The sequence below is a fragment of the Neolamprologus brichardi genome, chromosome 15 (genome assembly GCF_056152115.1).
Source record: "Neolamprologus brichardi isolate AB-2024 chromosome 15, ASM5615211v1, whole genome shotgun sequence".
Classification (NCBI taxonomy): Eukaryota; Metazoa; Chordata; class Actinopteri; order Cichliformes; family Cichlidae; genus Neolamprologus; species Neolamprologus brichardi.
The window spans coordinates 3,946,000-3,962,624 of NC_142118.1; the positions used below are offsets into that span (position 1 = coordinate 3,946,000).

The window sequence follows — 16,625 nt, forward strand, 5'->3', positions numbered from 1 at the left end:
GATCCTCTGGGAGCCCTGGGTGTCTTTCAGGGCCCCTGTCTTAGTGCATAAATGATCTGCTACGTCCCAGATAAGAGCCGCCGACGAGACAATCTGATAGACAGGTTGACCAGCATGGGGGCTTCAGTTCTATCCAAAGTCACTCCGGTCTCTCAGGAAGCTTCTCTGCTATTGTCAAGGTCAAAGGCAGACTGTGTCTGTATTTTATTCATGGGATGTGTCGCTGTCATGGAGATGAGTGGTGCTGGCGCAGACGTGGCTCTGTTGCTTTTCTACCTCTGGTCTCTCTCTGGTCTTCCTCACTCCATCCTCATTCAGGAGGAACAAGTGTATCGGTGGTGAGCAAGGAGGCCGCGGCAGCAGATAAGCAGCTTCTGTGCTCTCTGATGGGCTCGCTGTGGAGGCAGCATGACTGCGGGGCAAAATGGCAAACCTCTCTAAGGCTTTCTAGCTATCGCTCGCGACCGCTTGTCTTTGTTGAGCGCTTCATCCCTAGCCATGCGAGCAAGAACACACAAACACACACAAACACACTCAAAAACAACATCAAGGTGGCAAAGTAACTTTGGGTCCAGGGGACTCTCAATTATGCCGAAAGCACCTGCAAGGATTTGAAGTAAGGACATTAGGGATTCATGGTATTACCTCTCCAGGAAAACAATGCAGATGCTCGTGCTATCAAACTTTACACAGTCATACTACATGCATGCGCAAACACATACAGAGGGATTAAAGCGGTCTGCACCTGACGCACTCTCACACCGACGACACACATGCACAAGTATGCTGAGCGGCGAAACGAAAACACGCCCGTGAAGCCGGAATCAAAAACAAAAAAAGTATGCGGTATGAAGGGCGTAACACTGGGGGAATACTTGGATCAAAATCAAATGAATACATTAGTGAAGGATGGTGTTAACCTGTGAAAGTGGTGGTCTTAGATGTGCTTTTTGTCTCGTCCTTTATGACTCTGAAATGTCTTTTATATCACTCTAACCAAGGTGTATTAGCATATGAAAAGGCTGTTCTGAAAATACTCAAGAAATCAGAAACGGAAAAATATAGTAGCATGGGAGGCAACGATCCCGCTGCTCACAGTGCGGCCACCCAACGTGGAGTTTTGTTTCTGTTTTGGCCCTTTGGTGAGTTTTAAAACATTCCCAGTCATGGAACATTTTCACTGCTCGTTAAAATGGAAATGTGGTTAAATTGCCCTACATGGGGAGGAAAGGTAATGACGAGTGTGTGTGTGTGTGGGGGGGGGACTTTTGTTTTTTCCCTCCACTTTTATATACATTCATTTGAGTGGGAAGAGGAAGGAATGGCTGCTGGCCCTGTGCTAGGAACCAAAGTCTTCACACACCTGCAAGAGAGAGAGGGGAAGGGAAAAAAAGCGACACAAATGCGCCCTATGAAAAAAAAAAACAGATTGGATCAACAGCTGGTGGGAAAAGGGGGGAAAGGTGGAAGGTAAGGGGGGTGGGGAAGCGAAGGCAAACCTTTTCACCAGGTCCTTGAAATACAAGCTGCAGGAAGCTAGAACATTTTGGTGGACTTCAAACTCTTTGCCTTCAACAATAATTTTCAGGTCTGTAAACTCTTTCGCTCTGCGCTGTTGGTTCAACTCCTTCAACATCTCTGTAGAACAAGAAAAAGAAACAGACAATGCCACATTTGGGTTTAGAGTTTTTTCTTTTCTCTCTCATTTTCGAACATACATGTGCAGAAAAAAAAAGCAATGCAACAGGAAAAGCAAAAAACGAAACAAACGCTGAAAAGTGCAGATTGTAGAACACGACACTTGCCGGTCAGTCTTAAGAAACAATGTTCATTAAAATGACAGAGAAGTAAAGGTTTGTACAAACGTTTCAGCAGAATCAAAGCAAAGTACGGCTCTAAAAACAGGAAGCAGAACAGGTAGCTCACATATTGGATAGTGTACCAAGGAATGTGCATGCTCGTGGGTAACAGAGCTAGCGATGAAATCAGAAACACGGATCATTATGAGGAAACACTTGCTTGACTGTGTTTGACTTTGGCAAATTTACACTGCAGCTCTAGAACTTCAATGGAGAGAGGCCGAAAAGCTTCTAACAGAGGCTGAAAACAGAAACACCGTCAGTGCATTAAATCATACTGAAATAAAAAATTCTTTGGCTTCTCGCTAACGTCCTAGTCGGAGAGGAGTTGACCTTCAAATGCTGCTCATTGAGAGAACAACTGCTTATCTCCAAATCCTCCAAAACGCCCTTCTCTCACACAACGTCCAAGGAAAAGAAAAAAATACACCCACCCACCCACTCGCACCCATGCTTGTCTTCATCTCTGGAAAGAAACACTAGGAAAAAAAGCCCACTGAGGAAACATGCGTGGGGCAACCCGTTGTGCTGTTAAAGGCCGCTGTACAGTGCGAGTTGTGGTGTAGCGGCGCCTCGTTTAAGCCTGGCCTTACTGTAGCGTTGGGTCGGAGGCGCTCGTTTCTCTGCATCTTAATGAGGCACCATGAGGGGTTGCTGAGAGTGAAAATCAGCGGGAGGCTAGCAACTTATTCTACAGCTTTAGGAGGGATAACCAACACCGCTGCGTTGTTAATCTCCTATCGAGAACGCCACTAAAAAGAGAACACTGAGAGCCAAACAGGCACCATAATGTGGAACATCATGATTATGGGTGGGTTGAGGAGTGGGGGGGGACAAGAGAGCCGCCCTATACTGTTGCCTTAGCAATAACAGAGCCTGTGAGGCATAGTAAACACTTGTTTGGTACAAAGCACAGTCTGCTACATCCTCTGTTAAGAGTGAGAGATATACGATGATTTCGATGAAGAAAGGAGATAAATTCTCCTCGTTCTCGGAGCCGATCTGCACACGCTACCTTTGCAAACAAAGCGATCTGAACAATGGAAATAGTGAGTCACCTGTCAATCACGACGTGCGTAACGAGCCCAAGAAGTGCGTGTTTATGAACAAACATGTGCTCAACGCAGCTGCGCAGCTGAAAGATGTGGGACAATGATCAGACTTATGATCGTACCGGTGACACACGAGATGAAATAGGAGTTCTTCTTCTTTCGTTTTTTTTTAAAACATCATCCTCATCCCAAAAGAGGTCTGTGTTCACGCCTCAAAGCTGGGATTTAATTAACCTGGAATGACACTCGCCCCTCTCTTTGGCTAGAATATCTACTCATTTAGCTCCCTCCATTCTCCTGTCTGACACTGGGAGCTCAGCTCTGAATTAATTTGCTAGCTGAAATTATACAGTATAAAGACACATGACAAATAAGGTGCAATTCAGAAGCGTGCTTTGGTAAAAATCCTTTCTCTCCGAGCGGCGCATCCTTCAGAGTTATCACATCACGGAATTAATGGCCAGAAAGGGAACGACCAAGTTATTAAACTTGCTGAATACTAAACGGGGGAAGAAATAATGAGATGCAATTTTTTTTTGGACAATGCGTCTGGATGCACAGCTGCACGGTTAGAGCGAGCCATACACACTCGCACGTAAACACAAAGGCTGCCATTTGCCTTGTCTTTCATCCATCTCTCTCCACTCTCCACATTCCACTCCACTGCTGCTTGTCAGTCGGCCAGCTATCTTATTACTGTGTGGGCATGGGCTGTGAATAGCGAATATACAGTAGTTTGCAGTTTGCATTAGTGAATTCCCAGCGACCGATATGGCTCTCACCTCTAATCAGCCGCACCACATACCATCCAGAATAGAGAAAGTGAGAGGGGGAAACGGAGAAGTCCACTTGTCAGGAAACAATGGCCGCCTCCCCCTGAGCCATGCAGATACACCTGAATGCCTGATGGAAAAGCTAATTATGGTGTCTTTAGGGCGGACTGGCGAGCGCCCTCGAAACAACTCATCACCACCGGGGACCATGAAACTGCACATGGCGTCCCCATTCTCAGCTTTGGCTTGGAGTGTGGTGAGGCAGAGCCACTCTCAATGGAGCCACGGTATCTTTGAATCACCAGACGTCTCAATACTCTTTAGGACTGTCAAGCTCTGTAGGACAGGGTGGCACCAGATGGGTGAAAAGGTGGTTTGAAGAAAGAGGTATAACGCGCCATGATTCCCGAGCGCAGTGATCACGTGTCCCGGCCTCTAAGTAATTCACTGTAACAACAGTACTCTTCACCGGGGTTCATGATTGGCAGACGCACCGTGTTGGGGGTATGAACGGTGCCAACTCTGCTGTTCAGCCTAGTAACTCTACTGTCGAATATCTCCGCGCTGTGGCCAATGGGGTTCACGGGTGTGATTTCCAGTAACCTATCAGCATGCACCGCTATAAGGTGTAGTAAACCATCGACCAGGCTGCCGATAGGCAGTTGTTGGGGGGGCGACTCGGCACACCATTGGTTGCTGAACTTGGAGCCATTTTGGGGTCCTACATGTATTGTACATGCGCCTTGCAGACCCACCATTTTGTGTTTAAACAAAAATATATTTCTTCAGAAGCATCTTCTTGCATTATTTTCTGTTTGTTTTGAGTAGCCCGTCGGCTCCTTGAGCTTCTGCTTGCAATTACCTAAAAACTCAGCGGCGAAACTGAACATGTACCTCAGTAAAACGGCACAAAGTGGGGCAGCCATTGTGTGTTTTTCACAGAAACTGCCTTGTATTTATTTCTCCTGCCAAGAAAAAAATCGATAAAATGATTTCAAATTTTGAAATTTAACTCACAGTTATTTACGCCTTTTTCATAAAAATCAGAGTGGATCAAATAATCCAGCGCTCGGCTCTTACAAATATTATTTTGTATTATTATAATGTATTATTTTTGATGGCTAAGAAAGCCAGCGATGTACCGACAAAGTGGGACAAAAAGAGTAACGAAGAAGCAATTTTTCCTTGGGGGGAAAAAAGACAACATTGAAAAGCCAGTTTCCCAAAAAGGGTGAAATACAATATTTACAATTTTTTACCTACTAAGTAATAATTCATGATATCAACGCTGTAAGTAAACATTCAATCGTTCACACGTATCTTTCCATTGATTCAGATTGTTGGAGCGTAGCAGAACAGACACTGATGTGTTCATTCTGACCTTTTTGTTCTTTTTTTAAACTTTCAACAATCAATTCCCACCAACACTCGCAGCTTAATTACCCAGAACAAACCATGCTAGCAGATCAATAACTCAATGTACAACCCAGCCATAATCATCATCTTTAGCTTTTGCATTTTTTTAACTAGAGGCAGTGCGTCATCATTTTCCTTTGCTAAAATAAATGACTTTTTATCGCCAACATGACCACAAGATAAAGCTTCTTTTAGCACCGCGTAATGACAAAACATACAAATTGTGTGAATCAATAAATTCATTTAATTTTAAACACTGCTGCTGTTTTTAATGCATTTTGAATAATTCGAAAACTATTTTGATAAACCAACCGCATTAAAAATAACCAACACAAACAATGTAACCAATATAAAATTAAAGAATTTTTATCAAAGTGCTTTCAAGGTAGAAACATAATTTAATGACTACCTTTTGGGGAAAAATATTAAATTGGTTATAGTGACAAATAACTGCAAAAAAATCTATTTAACCTCCATAAGAATTTTAAATCAAAACTGATTTGCAGGATAAAGTAAAGCAAGATTAACACACACACACCCACATACACACACACACACACAAAGGACTGAAGTAGATTGGACTGAGGAAGTCTGATCAAAATGGGCTTCCTTGTACAAAAGCCTTTTGATAAGTAGGGATGTTTGAGAAATTTCATTTCAAAGAGAGACACACAGCAGAATAAGAACAGTGGGCCAAGTACACGGTTCATAAGCACACAAAGAAGCTCTTTCCAAGCAAAAAGCTTTCACAGTTTTTGGCTCCATCAAAACTGTCTCACCATCGAACAGAACAGAATTCCTGAAACCCTCCAATAAACACAACGACAGTGTCAGGGGGAATTGAGAAATGGGGTAATTAAGAATGAAAAGGAAAGCGAATAAATGATCTGATATTAATTGTGTGTTCATGGATTGGTGCATTTTGTGACAGACTCCAAACCACTGCAATGCAACATGAAATATTTAAGGGAGAAATAAAAGCTGTTTTCCTCTCTGACTTTGACGGAGTAAACACTTTTCAGTCTTTGTGACTGCACAAATTAAATACACCTACACACAACATTTACAGGTAGAGTGATGGTCAAAAGTTCACTGTCAGCACAAATTGTTGGGCGATGTTATAATCTCTGTATTGTAAGTTTTAGGACCCGAGTATAAAAGCCAAAAAGATTCACTGTTTGTAAGAACGTTTTCTTAGACTGATATATATTTTTTCCCTTTGTGGAGCCAAAGCTCATTTCAATTTTGGTTATATATAATTTTAAAAATGTAAACATACATCAAATTTTTCATGTTGTTGTGGGATTGATTTTTTTAAGAAAAAGCATCAGCCTGTGTTAATTTAAGCAAAACTAAGAGAAAATGTAAGTAAATATTAGGATGTAAAATAAATTAGAATCCGTATTAAATTCAATCTTCATGTTCAAATATTACATTTTTACAATATTATATTTCAAATACATTTTTCCTTCTTAAAAAAGTCGACAAAGGTCTTTCTTTCAATAACTGCTGCTAGCTAACATATCATGTTCATTGGATATTAATATGGTCCAACAATCAATTTGGTTATAAAAAATAAAATGTATTCTCAAAAAATTAAAAAAAAAATTTTAATCTAGGAAAACTGCTTTACACTTTAATTACTTTAGGAAATGCATATTTTTGTCTTAATAAAGTGATAAAGTTTGTCTAAATTTATTAAATTGTTAAAATACAAACATGTAAGTAAATATATCTTCATATATTTTAATTTTAATTAATTAATTAATTAGTTTAAACAAAATGTTTCTGGTTCGTTCTCTCGTTTTAAGTAAGAATAATAGAAATAAAAACAATAACAATTCAAAATTTAAAAATGTTTGATTTCAGATTAGTATGTTTAACAGATGGCAAAATATTGTTTTCTTATTTTAAAATTTAATACTTCCAAATTCAACAATTTGGTATTCCTAGAATATTTTTAAAAAATTTGTTGTGTTAGAAAAAAACAAGTAATCTTTTCTAGCACCATCACAAAATAAATAAGTAAATAAATAAATACAAAATCTCAGTGGCCTCATTTAGTGTTTAGCAGATACACAATTTCATCACCACTATCATGATACTAAGACACCATCTGCAAACTAAATAGTTATACATAAAAAACATCAAATCTCATGTGTAACCCAATCCAGCTTGGGTCTATTTCAAAAGCTATTTCTTTAAACTCTTAAACATACCTCTAACAATCACCGCCACATTCATTTCCAGACACGTCTCAACTTTTTGCACCTACTCGCAGCAAAGCAGCTCAAGCAAATCTTCAAGACCCCTTGAGTCTCTAGCTGTCCTGATTTCAGCCTGTAGGAGAGCAGTGGCACCATATAGCCTTGGAGAATAGTCCATGATGAGGCCGCTTTACTATTTCCCTTGCTTGCATGTGGTGAACTGAACTGCTGGAGCCCCAGCACTGCTGCTAGTAGGCTTGGACTGGGCCGGGGGGAGACATCACAGCAGAAAAAAGGAACCTGTACCCCTCAAAGACGCTGCCTGAGCCTTTGTTTCCTTCTACAATAGACAAGCCAAAAAAGACCTGGAGTAGCATAAAGCTGCTCTGTCCTGCACATTATATTTTAACCTCCACGTATGCCCTCTGGTCCAATACACAAGTGCAAACAAACAATTGGCACCAGCAGAACTAGGCTGAAGCAAATACAAGTACAGGCTTAGAAGAGGGAGAACATAAACAACAGGCCCTGGAAGCATCAACTGGCCTGTTGTAACAGTGTGACAGGATGTCAAGCTACGCTCTTCTTGTTCTTGGTGTTTGTGAAAACACAAAAAAGTCTCTGGTCCTGGCTGCTGGAGTGGCTTCCTCATTAGCCAGGCGAGGAGGAACAGTAAATGACAAGCGGTCATACCCTGGTTTTTAATAAGGTGCTCTTGTTTGCTGTCCACAGGAGAATCTTGTGGACAGCAAACAAGAGATCATCATCATATCCCTTCCTTCCTTCAGGCGTTGCAATATCGGGTCATATCTGCTCTGTTCATGCACACAGATGTGGAAAAAGTTGCCAGTGACACAGCTCTGAAGCCAGTAGAATAAATAACACATAAACAGCTACTTTCAAGTCAAACTGGATATAGTTCACAGGAGGTTAACATTTACATTCAGTGCTGCAGTTATGACATTACAATTCAAAGAATCTCCTCCTTGCCTGATGCAGCTACTTCAGCTACAAGAAAAAAGATTTTATGGGAGGACAGTTTCTGTTCTCCTCGGAGGAAGTAGTTCTCCTGCAAGAAACTGCTGTGAGCTTAAGCTTATTCTTGCTATTTACTTTACTATATGCATAGTAATAGAAAATAGAACCGTTGGGAGGTTCTGCTGATATAAACATCAGTTAACACGGCACACATTTTAGCAGGAATACTCCTGGTGTTAAAAAAGCAGTCCATCAAATTAGTATCAGAGTGAAAATCGACGAATTTAAGAGCCGATTTTGAAATGGAAACGCTGACAAGTTTCTCTATTTCACTTTGGTAAATGAGAAGAATAAAGCGAGCAAATCTATCTTCCCCTTTGCAATTAATGAGACTAGAGTGAGCTCTACAACAGATGCACCACAGGATTAACTGGGACATGACTTATGTTCCAAAATAATTCAAAGGAGAGCTGAAATCATTTTAAAAGGAGCAAACAAATCACCTCATGGTGCGCATTTTCATTTCCTACTGAAATAAAACTCGGAGACCCTCTGCAGTATCTGTTATAAAATTGCAAGAAATCTTGATGCCCACCAAAATCAGGCCTGAAGACCTCGCAGTGGTACAGAGGTAATACTGGCTCTGTCGATACCTGTCAAACAGTCGTGTCAGATAACACGAAGGCCACACAGACTCGAGGAGGAAACAACAACGAAACGCAGGTGTAATAACTTCAATGCTGGTGTAAAACCATCTGAGATGTATATAGATTTATATTTCTTATTATGTGTGTGTCATCCCTCTGCAGGGATATATCACCAGCAAAATGCTGGTGATAAGCATTTAAAACATTGGATTAAATCAACTACAATTCAAATACCCTTTGATTTGTAGTTGATACCCTAACTTTAATAAAGTGCTTTCTTCATACTTTCTTTCTCCAGAAAGCAGCACAGAAATGAAACGTCCACTGAACTATACATGCTTAGAAAAACTCTTTTCATATTTAACCCTTTACAGACGGAAAAATATCACATCTGCCACCCGCTTTGTCTTATCGATCCCAGCGTACCATTGGAGATTCAATATTTTAAAAAAGTCTCGACATATAGGATGAGCTGATGACAGCTTTAAAAAAGGAGGACCCAAGTAAGCCTACTAAGGCTTTGGTTTGATTTTTAGCAAGTCTGACGTGCCAACACACGCACAACTCGGAGGCAACGTGCTGCCATGACTTAACTCGTCACTGAAGCTGAAGGACACCAGCTGTGACAGTGTGACGTGGAACCGTGCTCCACGCCATAAATGTCACATCTCAGCAACGTGGACGTCACAGGAAAGCCGAGATTTCTTTGATACTTTAACCCTTCGCCGGTGTGTTTCAAGCAGTCCGAACTGACGGTTCCCATGTTTCCAACATTGCTTGAATGCTGGTTGGTTGATGCGTTCGTTGCTTTACTCAAAATGCCTTATACAAAAGGAATACTAGTCCATGACGAAGTGAGCGAGGCAAAACGATGAGCTAATGAGATGTGATGAACAGTGAATTAAGTAATAATTATAAAGTAATTAGCTAAATTAACTGTCTCCATATAGTAGGAGGTGCATGTGCTTTGGTGTTTTTCCTCCGGGAGCAGGCAAAGGTGCGCAGCGGGGATGATTCACAGTTACAGGATTACAAGCTGAATATACAGTGGGGCAAAAAAGTATTTAGTCAGCCACCGATTGTGCAAGTTCCCCCACTTAAAATGATGACAGAGGTCAGTAATTTGCACCAGAGGTACACTTCAACTGTGAGAGACAGAATGTGAAAAAAAAATCCATGAATTCACATGGTAGGATTTGTAAAGAATTTATTCGTAAATCAGGGTGGAAAATAAGTATTTGGTCACCTCAAACAAGGAAAATCCCTGGCTCTCACAGACCTGTAACGTCTTCTGTAAGAAGCTTTTCTGTCCCCCACTCGTTACCTGTATGAATGGCACCTGTTTGACCTCATCATCTGTATAAAAGACACCTGTCCACAGCCTCAACCAGTCAGACTCCAAACTCCGCCATGGCCAAGACCAAAGAGCTTTCGAAGGACACCAGGAAAAGAATTGTAGACCTGCACCAGACTGGGAAGAGTGAATCTACAATAGGCAAGCAGCTTGGTGTGAAAAAATCAACTGTGGGAGCAATCATCAGAAAATGGAAGACATACAAGACCACTGATAATCTCCCTCGATCTGGGGCTCCACGCAAGATCTCATCCCGTGGGGTCAAAATGATCATGAGAACGGTGAGCAAAGATCCCAGAACCACACGGGGGGACCTGGTGAATGACCTGCAGAGAGCTGGGACCAAAGTAACAAAGGTCACCATCAGTAACACACTACAACGGCAGGGAATCAAATCCCGCAGTGCCAGACGTGTTCCGCTGCTGAAGCCAGTGCATGTCCAGGCCCGTCTGAAGTTTGCCAGAGAGCACATGGATGATACAGCAGAGGATTGGGAGAATGTCATGTGGTCAGATGAAACCAAAGTAGAACTTTTTGGTATAAACTCAACTCGTCGTGTTTGGAGGAAGAAGAATACTGAGTTGCATCCCAAGAACACCATACCTACTGTGAAGCATGGGGGTGGAAACATCATGCTATGGGGCTGTTTTTCTGCCAAGGGGACAGGACGACTGATCCGTGTTAAGGACAGAATGAATGGGGCCAAGTATCGTGAGATTTTGAGCCAAAACCTCCTTCCATCAGTGAGAACTTTGAAGATGAAACGAGGCTGGGTCTTCCAACATGACAATGATCCAAAACACACCGCCCGGGCAACAAAGGAGTGGCTCCGTAAGAAGCATTTGAAAGTCCTGGAGTGGCCTAGCCAGTCTCCAGACCTCAACCCCATAGAAAATCTGTGGCGGGAGTTGAAAGTCCGTGTTGCTCGGCGACAGCCCCAAAACATCACTGCTCTTGAGAAGATCTGCATGGAGGAATGGGCCAAAATACCAGCTACTGTGTGTGCAAACCTGGTAAAGACCTATAGTAAACGTTTGACCTCTGTTATTGCCAACAAAGGTTATGTTACAAAGTATTGAGTTGTATTTTTGTTATTGACCAAATACTTATTTTCCACCCTGATTTACGAATAAATTCTTTACAAATCCTACCATGTGAATTCATGGATTTTTTTTTCACATTCTGTCTCTCACAGTTGAAGTGTACCTCTGGTGCAAATTACTGACCTCTGTCATCATTTTAAGTGGGGGAACTTGCACAATCGGTGGCTGACTAAATACTTTTTTGCCCCACTGTATTCAGTGTAAAGAACAATTCTTTCTGTTAAAACTTTCTGCATTGTTCTTTTCTGTTTTGCCTAGCAGATGTATTTACATTTATATTGAGGCACCAGCCGAGCTCTTCCACAACAATAGACCCTGAATGGACAATTTGGATGGATCAATAGGTTCATAACCTCAGAGGTCTCAAAAGTCACAATTTCCAATACATTTGTCACTTTCCTTTATATTTACACCACAGCTTGATCCTGTAAACTTAAGGCGAGAAAATCCAAAAACTTTTGGGAACAGAGATAATAATTCCTTTAGGAAAATACATGCTTGTAAGCTTAAAGAAAAGCTCACCTTTTATCGCTCAGTCCAAGCTTAAGCCTTGAAATGGTGGCTTGGCTTATTTGTCACACTGCCAAAGAGGCAAAATTCCAATGTGAGGGGCGTTTTGTTGTTTTTTTTAAAAAGCAGCATGTGAAAATGCAAAAGCACGCCGCATCCTACTGTAGCACAGATTAGCAAGCATACTGCTTAAGCATTACGGAGGACGTCATTGTCAAACTCAGCTCGGGGTTGAGTAATTCACCCGCGCCGCAACAGACGACATTGTCATTGTGCAAAACACGCAAAGAGGCCCTCGTGCAGCCTTGCGCATGCAGATGCACGCATGCAGATGCACGCATGCAGATTTACAGTCGCACAAATACACATCTGCACACTCGCTCGACTTTAGGCGAGACAAAGTCATGAGAGAATAAGCCTAATAAGAATGTTGTGCTTATGACGAGTTGCTGGCTGGTGTAGATAACATACTGTATGCTTAGAGGGGATTTGATTAGAGCTGAGTGGGTGTGCAACACTTCTCCATCTTCCCTTTTAATTAAATTGCTAAGTTATTATTATAGAAATTGCTGCAAGGACCAGGTTCCTATCTAGCCCGAATCATAAACCTTGGTAGGAGAAAAAAAAAAACAAGGCTTACTGGGTAAAATGAATCATCTGGACACGGGATTTGCATATCGACATGAATGGAACCTTTCGGGAAGCATCTGTGCAAACCGTGTTGCATTTGTGCTTCACCTTGAGAGGCTTGACTGAGCATCCGAGTCCACCCCCTCCCCAAGTGCACGTGTCATACTTGGTCACATAAATGCAGGTTTCTCTTAGTCACTTCTGCTAGATCGCCAAAGTTCCCAAGCACTCACCGAGAATGAGATTTGACCTTAAAGGACACCATGACTCAAACAAATACCAAACTTGTCTTCAGGCCCTAAGTCAGGTAGTCTGTCCACTCTAGTATTTCAACAGCTCAAGTCTGAGTTTTCACCAGAGTGGAACTTTTATCCCCACAGGCAGAAAACATTCAGAATATACCATTTTGTCTTTTAAAAGTCAGTGCAGAGCCACCTAAAACTCAAAAACACCCCATATGCGAACACTCTTTCTCAGTGCAGTTTACTGAGCACTTTAACAGGTAATGATTGAAGGCAGCACAGCCGGTGATTACAGAGGCATTACCAACAAGGTGTGCTGTGTGGAAGTTGAACATGTCAGCGCCATTACAGTGACAATCCAGGGCTGTGTTTGAATTGCCCACTTATTCACTATAGATGTGAGGAGTCAGCCCTTTTGTGTATCTGTCTGAAATCTCCTCTGCAAGTCATCCAGTATAGCGCACTACAAAATCCTCCCATGGCACACCGTGGAATAGCATATAGAAGCTTTACACTGCATCCATGGACCATCATGCATTGCAGTCTGTCTGAGGATAAAATAAGAGGCATCAGATATGGCACTAATGTGATTTTCTTTCCCGATTAGAGTGTCTGGTGAGCGTAACGCTCCTCGGTTGTCTAAGCCGTGCGGTGTCTCCTCGGTCCCAGCAGCATGACTACATAAACACAGACATATACTTTTAAATGCAGCCTGGAACAACATTCGAGACACTTGGGTTGCTCAGTATAAACTGTAAATATGAGTGACATGTTGCTTAATAGCTTATTTATGATGTAGCTGCACACAGGCTGTAATGGTGCTTCTGCTTTTAGTCAGAGTTGCTTTCATGTACCAAAAAGCTTTACAAGGCTAATTCAAAATCAGCTGAAGTAACATATCTCAATGTTTTTGTAGGTAGATAGGGTTCACCTGAAATGTAAATACAGTATGTGTTATCACTCTTTATGTAAATGTTGTAGTTTTAATTACAACATTTGTTTTAGTTAACTAGAATAACCTTTGCAACTACAGTGGCATAAATTAAGCATCAGTGAAACAGTGGTCAATTCAAACAGAGCCAAGGTGAAGACAAAGGACGGGGACGTCAAACTCATTTCACATCATCGACCACGAACAGAGTACTTTGATCTTAAGTGGGCCGGACCAGCGAAACTCCCCTAAGTTTTAACTCTACACTCAATCGCTGAGATCCGATAGTCTAAGAAAAAGGTGCAATGTCAGCCGTATGTTTTTGTACATGATACAAATAAATGCTGCTGCAATAAATAAAATGACTCTTTGGGCTTAAACTGCAAGAAATAAATATATAAAATTACAGCTCCTTGCCCAGACTGTCCTGTAATCATAAAATGGAACATTTTTGTTAATTTCACAGAAAATCTGCTTTTCATAGAAGCAAAAATTTCAATAGATAGTGAAAAAATATGAACCTTTGTGTCATTTCATTTTTAATCTATTGCTTAATTACTCGAATGTAATGAATGACCATGGGGGAGGTTTTCATCAGCAGGAAAATTCATGAAAATACAGTTGAAAGTCTAAAACTGATGCTTTCCTTCACATTTTCCAAAGCCGACCAGTGGGCCAAACTGGAGTCTGATTCTGCACCGTAGACATAAATCTACACTCCGTCTTGTCAAATGCATTCTCAATAATCTAAGAAATAAAATCCCAAAAACCTGATCCTGTTCACCGTGATGCAGCAGTGTGTCAGTGAAAGAAACGTTTCATCACTCAAATGCTTTCTTCAGTCTCTTACTTTATTTTCTTCTATTGCACCTGCGAGATGAATGTAGCATAAAGCAACTCGAGCTCTCTAACAGAGCGACTATAAAAAACAATTTTTAGCGGATCTCCCAATATGTCAACGACAAAACCTGAGCTACTCACTTTATTTACACATTTTCAGCCTCGAGATGTAAGCTAACTAAGATTGCGTCGCTTGAGTTGAATGACTGTTGCTGAGGTTTTACTCCAAAGTTCAGCTGCCTTGACAGTAAGGCCTAATAACAGCAATACAAGTGCAAAGTTCTGGATGAAGAACTCCTTTCAAAGGCAGCCAATCGGAGCCATTGGGGAAATAAAATAGTATGACTGCACTTTAAATGCTCCCTAGAAGAATAGCTGTGAAGTTGTTTCACGTTTTTTCCGAGTACAGATATAGAAGTACAAACGCTATATAAAGTGCAAACTCCACTTAAGCACTCGTTAAAAGTTTAAAGTTCTCCTCCACTGGCCCGACTGCAGCCCGGACCCAGCAGGCTGCACTGGCTGAGCACAGATGCCAGCGTATGCGTGACAGAGTCCCGGCTCGTCTCGCACCTTGCTCGTGTTTATGAGTTTGGCTCGTGGGTCTTCTTTACAAGCTTTGTGCATGGGTGTTACTTTCCTCTTTGGGCTACATTCCTTGCAGGTTGCTTTTGAAACAGCAGGACAGTAAGTATAACCACACAAACACGAGGAAAAAAAAATCCCATGCCACCAGTGCAGCTTAAGATAAATGTCACATCTCCCCCTGAAGACAGAAGATGTGTGTTTACTGGGTAACTTTGTGAAAGTCATAGCAGTCCAAGCAGAAAGGTTAGTGGCGGGGTTAGGTTGTATGTGGGAGTCTTCTCGGCAGACTGCACGCCTGGGATGAGCCTCTGCAGCCTACAGTGGAGTCAGGCGAGTAATCTTTTCGCATTTCATCAGAATTTTTTTTCTTCCACCCAACCCTCCCCTCGCTGCTTTCTTTCACTCCTCCTTCGCGTTCTGTTTCCACCTCCCTCCTTTCACCTGCTGTCTCTCCAGGGATTGAAAACAAATCTGTGAGGTGACTGGAATGCCCCACAAATTCTGATTGTGTCCAGCATGCTTGAATGCTTACAGTATGTATGGCTGCTGTGCCCTTGTAAAGTTGTAATCTAACTTTAAATCTCTAAAGCAACACTTTAAAAAAAATGGTTTTAATCCTACGTTCTAGAAAGTTGCATTGCATAAGACAAAAGTGGCTGTATCTGAGAGCGGGCACACAGACTGCACTGTAGTAGAATAATGATAATAATCAACACTATAACTCAGAGCTGCAGCCTCTGGGAAAAAATAAATAAATAAAAAAAACATTCAGTAGAAGTAATAAGGGAATGTCGCGCTGCAGCTTCGGCATCTCACAGTGTTCGATCTTACTGCTAAAGAAGGCTATCAAGCTTACACAGAGCCCCACTAGCCTACAAAGATCCCTTGATTGCAATGCAGGCCATTATCGTTTGTCTAAGACACAGACAAATTATTTATCTTTACATGCTAAGACTGCTGCTAACTCTGTTGAATAATGACTTGGAGAGGGGAGCCATTCTTGCTAATGTCTGGTCTTGTCATTAGTATTTATTAGATGCCCCGCATGCATTATCTAGCCCATTTAAAAGTTTCTGGGTAAGGAAAAAACTTGGACTCCCCACTCAGATAACGGAGCACACGGTGAACATTAGCAGGCTAATGCCGCTGAACTTCCTCTGGATTTCTTTCCTTTTATTTATTTCTTTTTGCTGAGATGTTGCAGCGCATCTGCCGCTGTTTTTGGAGTTCGTCCCCGTTGCAATTACGCCTTCTCATTAGAGAGAAACATCCGTTATTGACTAACTTCCCGGTAACATCTGCTGTGCTTACACTCGGCCTCATTGATAATGTATTACCGCCTATTTGAAGGCTGATGTGCGGGATAACGCATCAGCGTTTGACTTTTGCCAATTAATCCCGTCACGTCACGTAAGCCTGCGATACGAGGCGCTTGATATTCAAGCCCATTTGAGGGTGTAACCCTCACTCGGGTTGGCTCTGCTTTACACACAAA

General features: G+C 41.8%; 1 protein-coding gene across 5 annotated transcripts in view; it reads right to left on the bottom strand.

Moving 5' to 3' along the window:
• klhl29 (kelch-like family member 29) overlaps positions 1-16,625 on the bottom strand; it is a 280,861-nt gene that overhangs the window by 97,550 nt on the left and 166,686 nt on the right. For all 5 annotated transcript variants that reach the window (XM_087852069.1, XM_087852071.1, XM_087852070.1 and 2 more), the window contains one exon: positions 1,500-1,638. In XM_087852069.1, the coding sequence (XP_087708195.1) occupies positions 1,500-1,638 (139 nt within the window). The remainder of the gene's footprint in view (positions 1-1,499; positions 1,639-16,625) is intronic.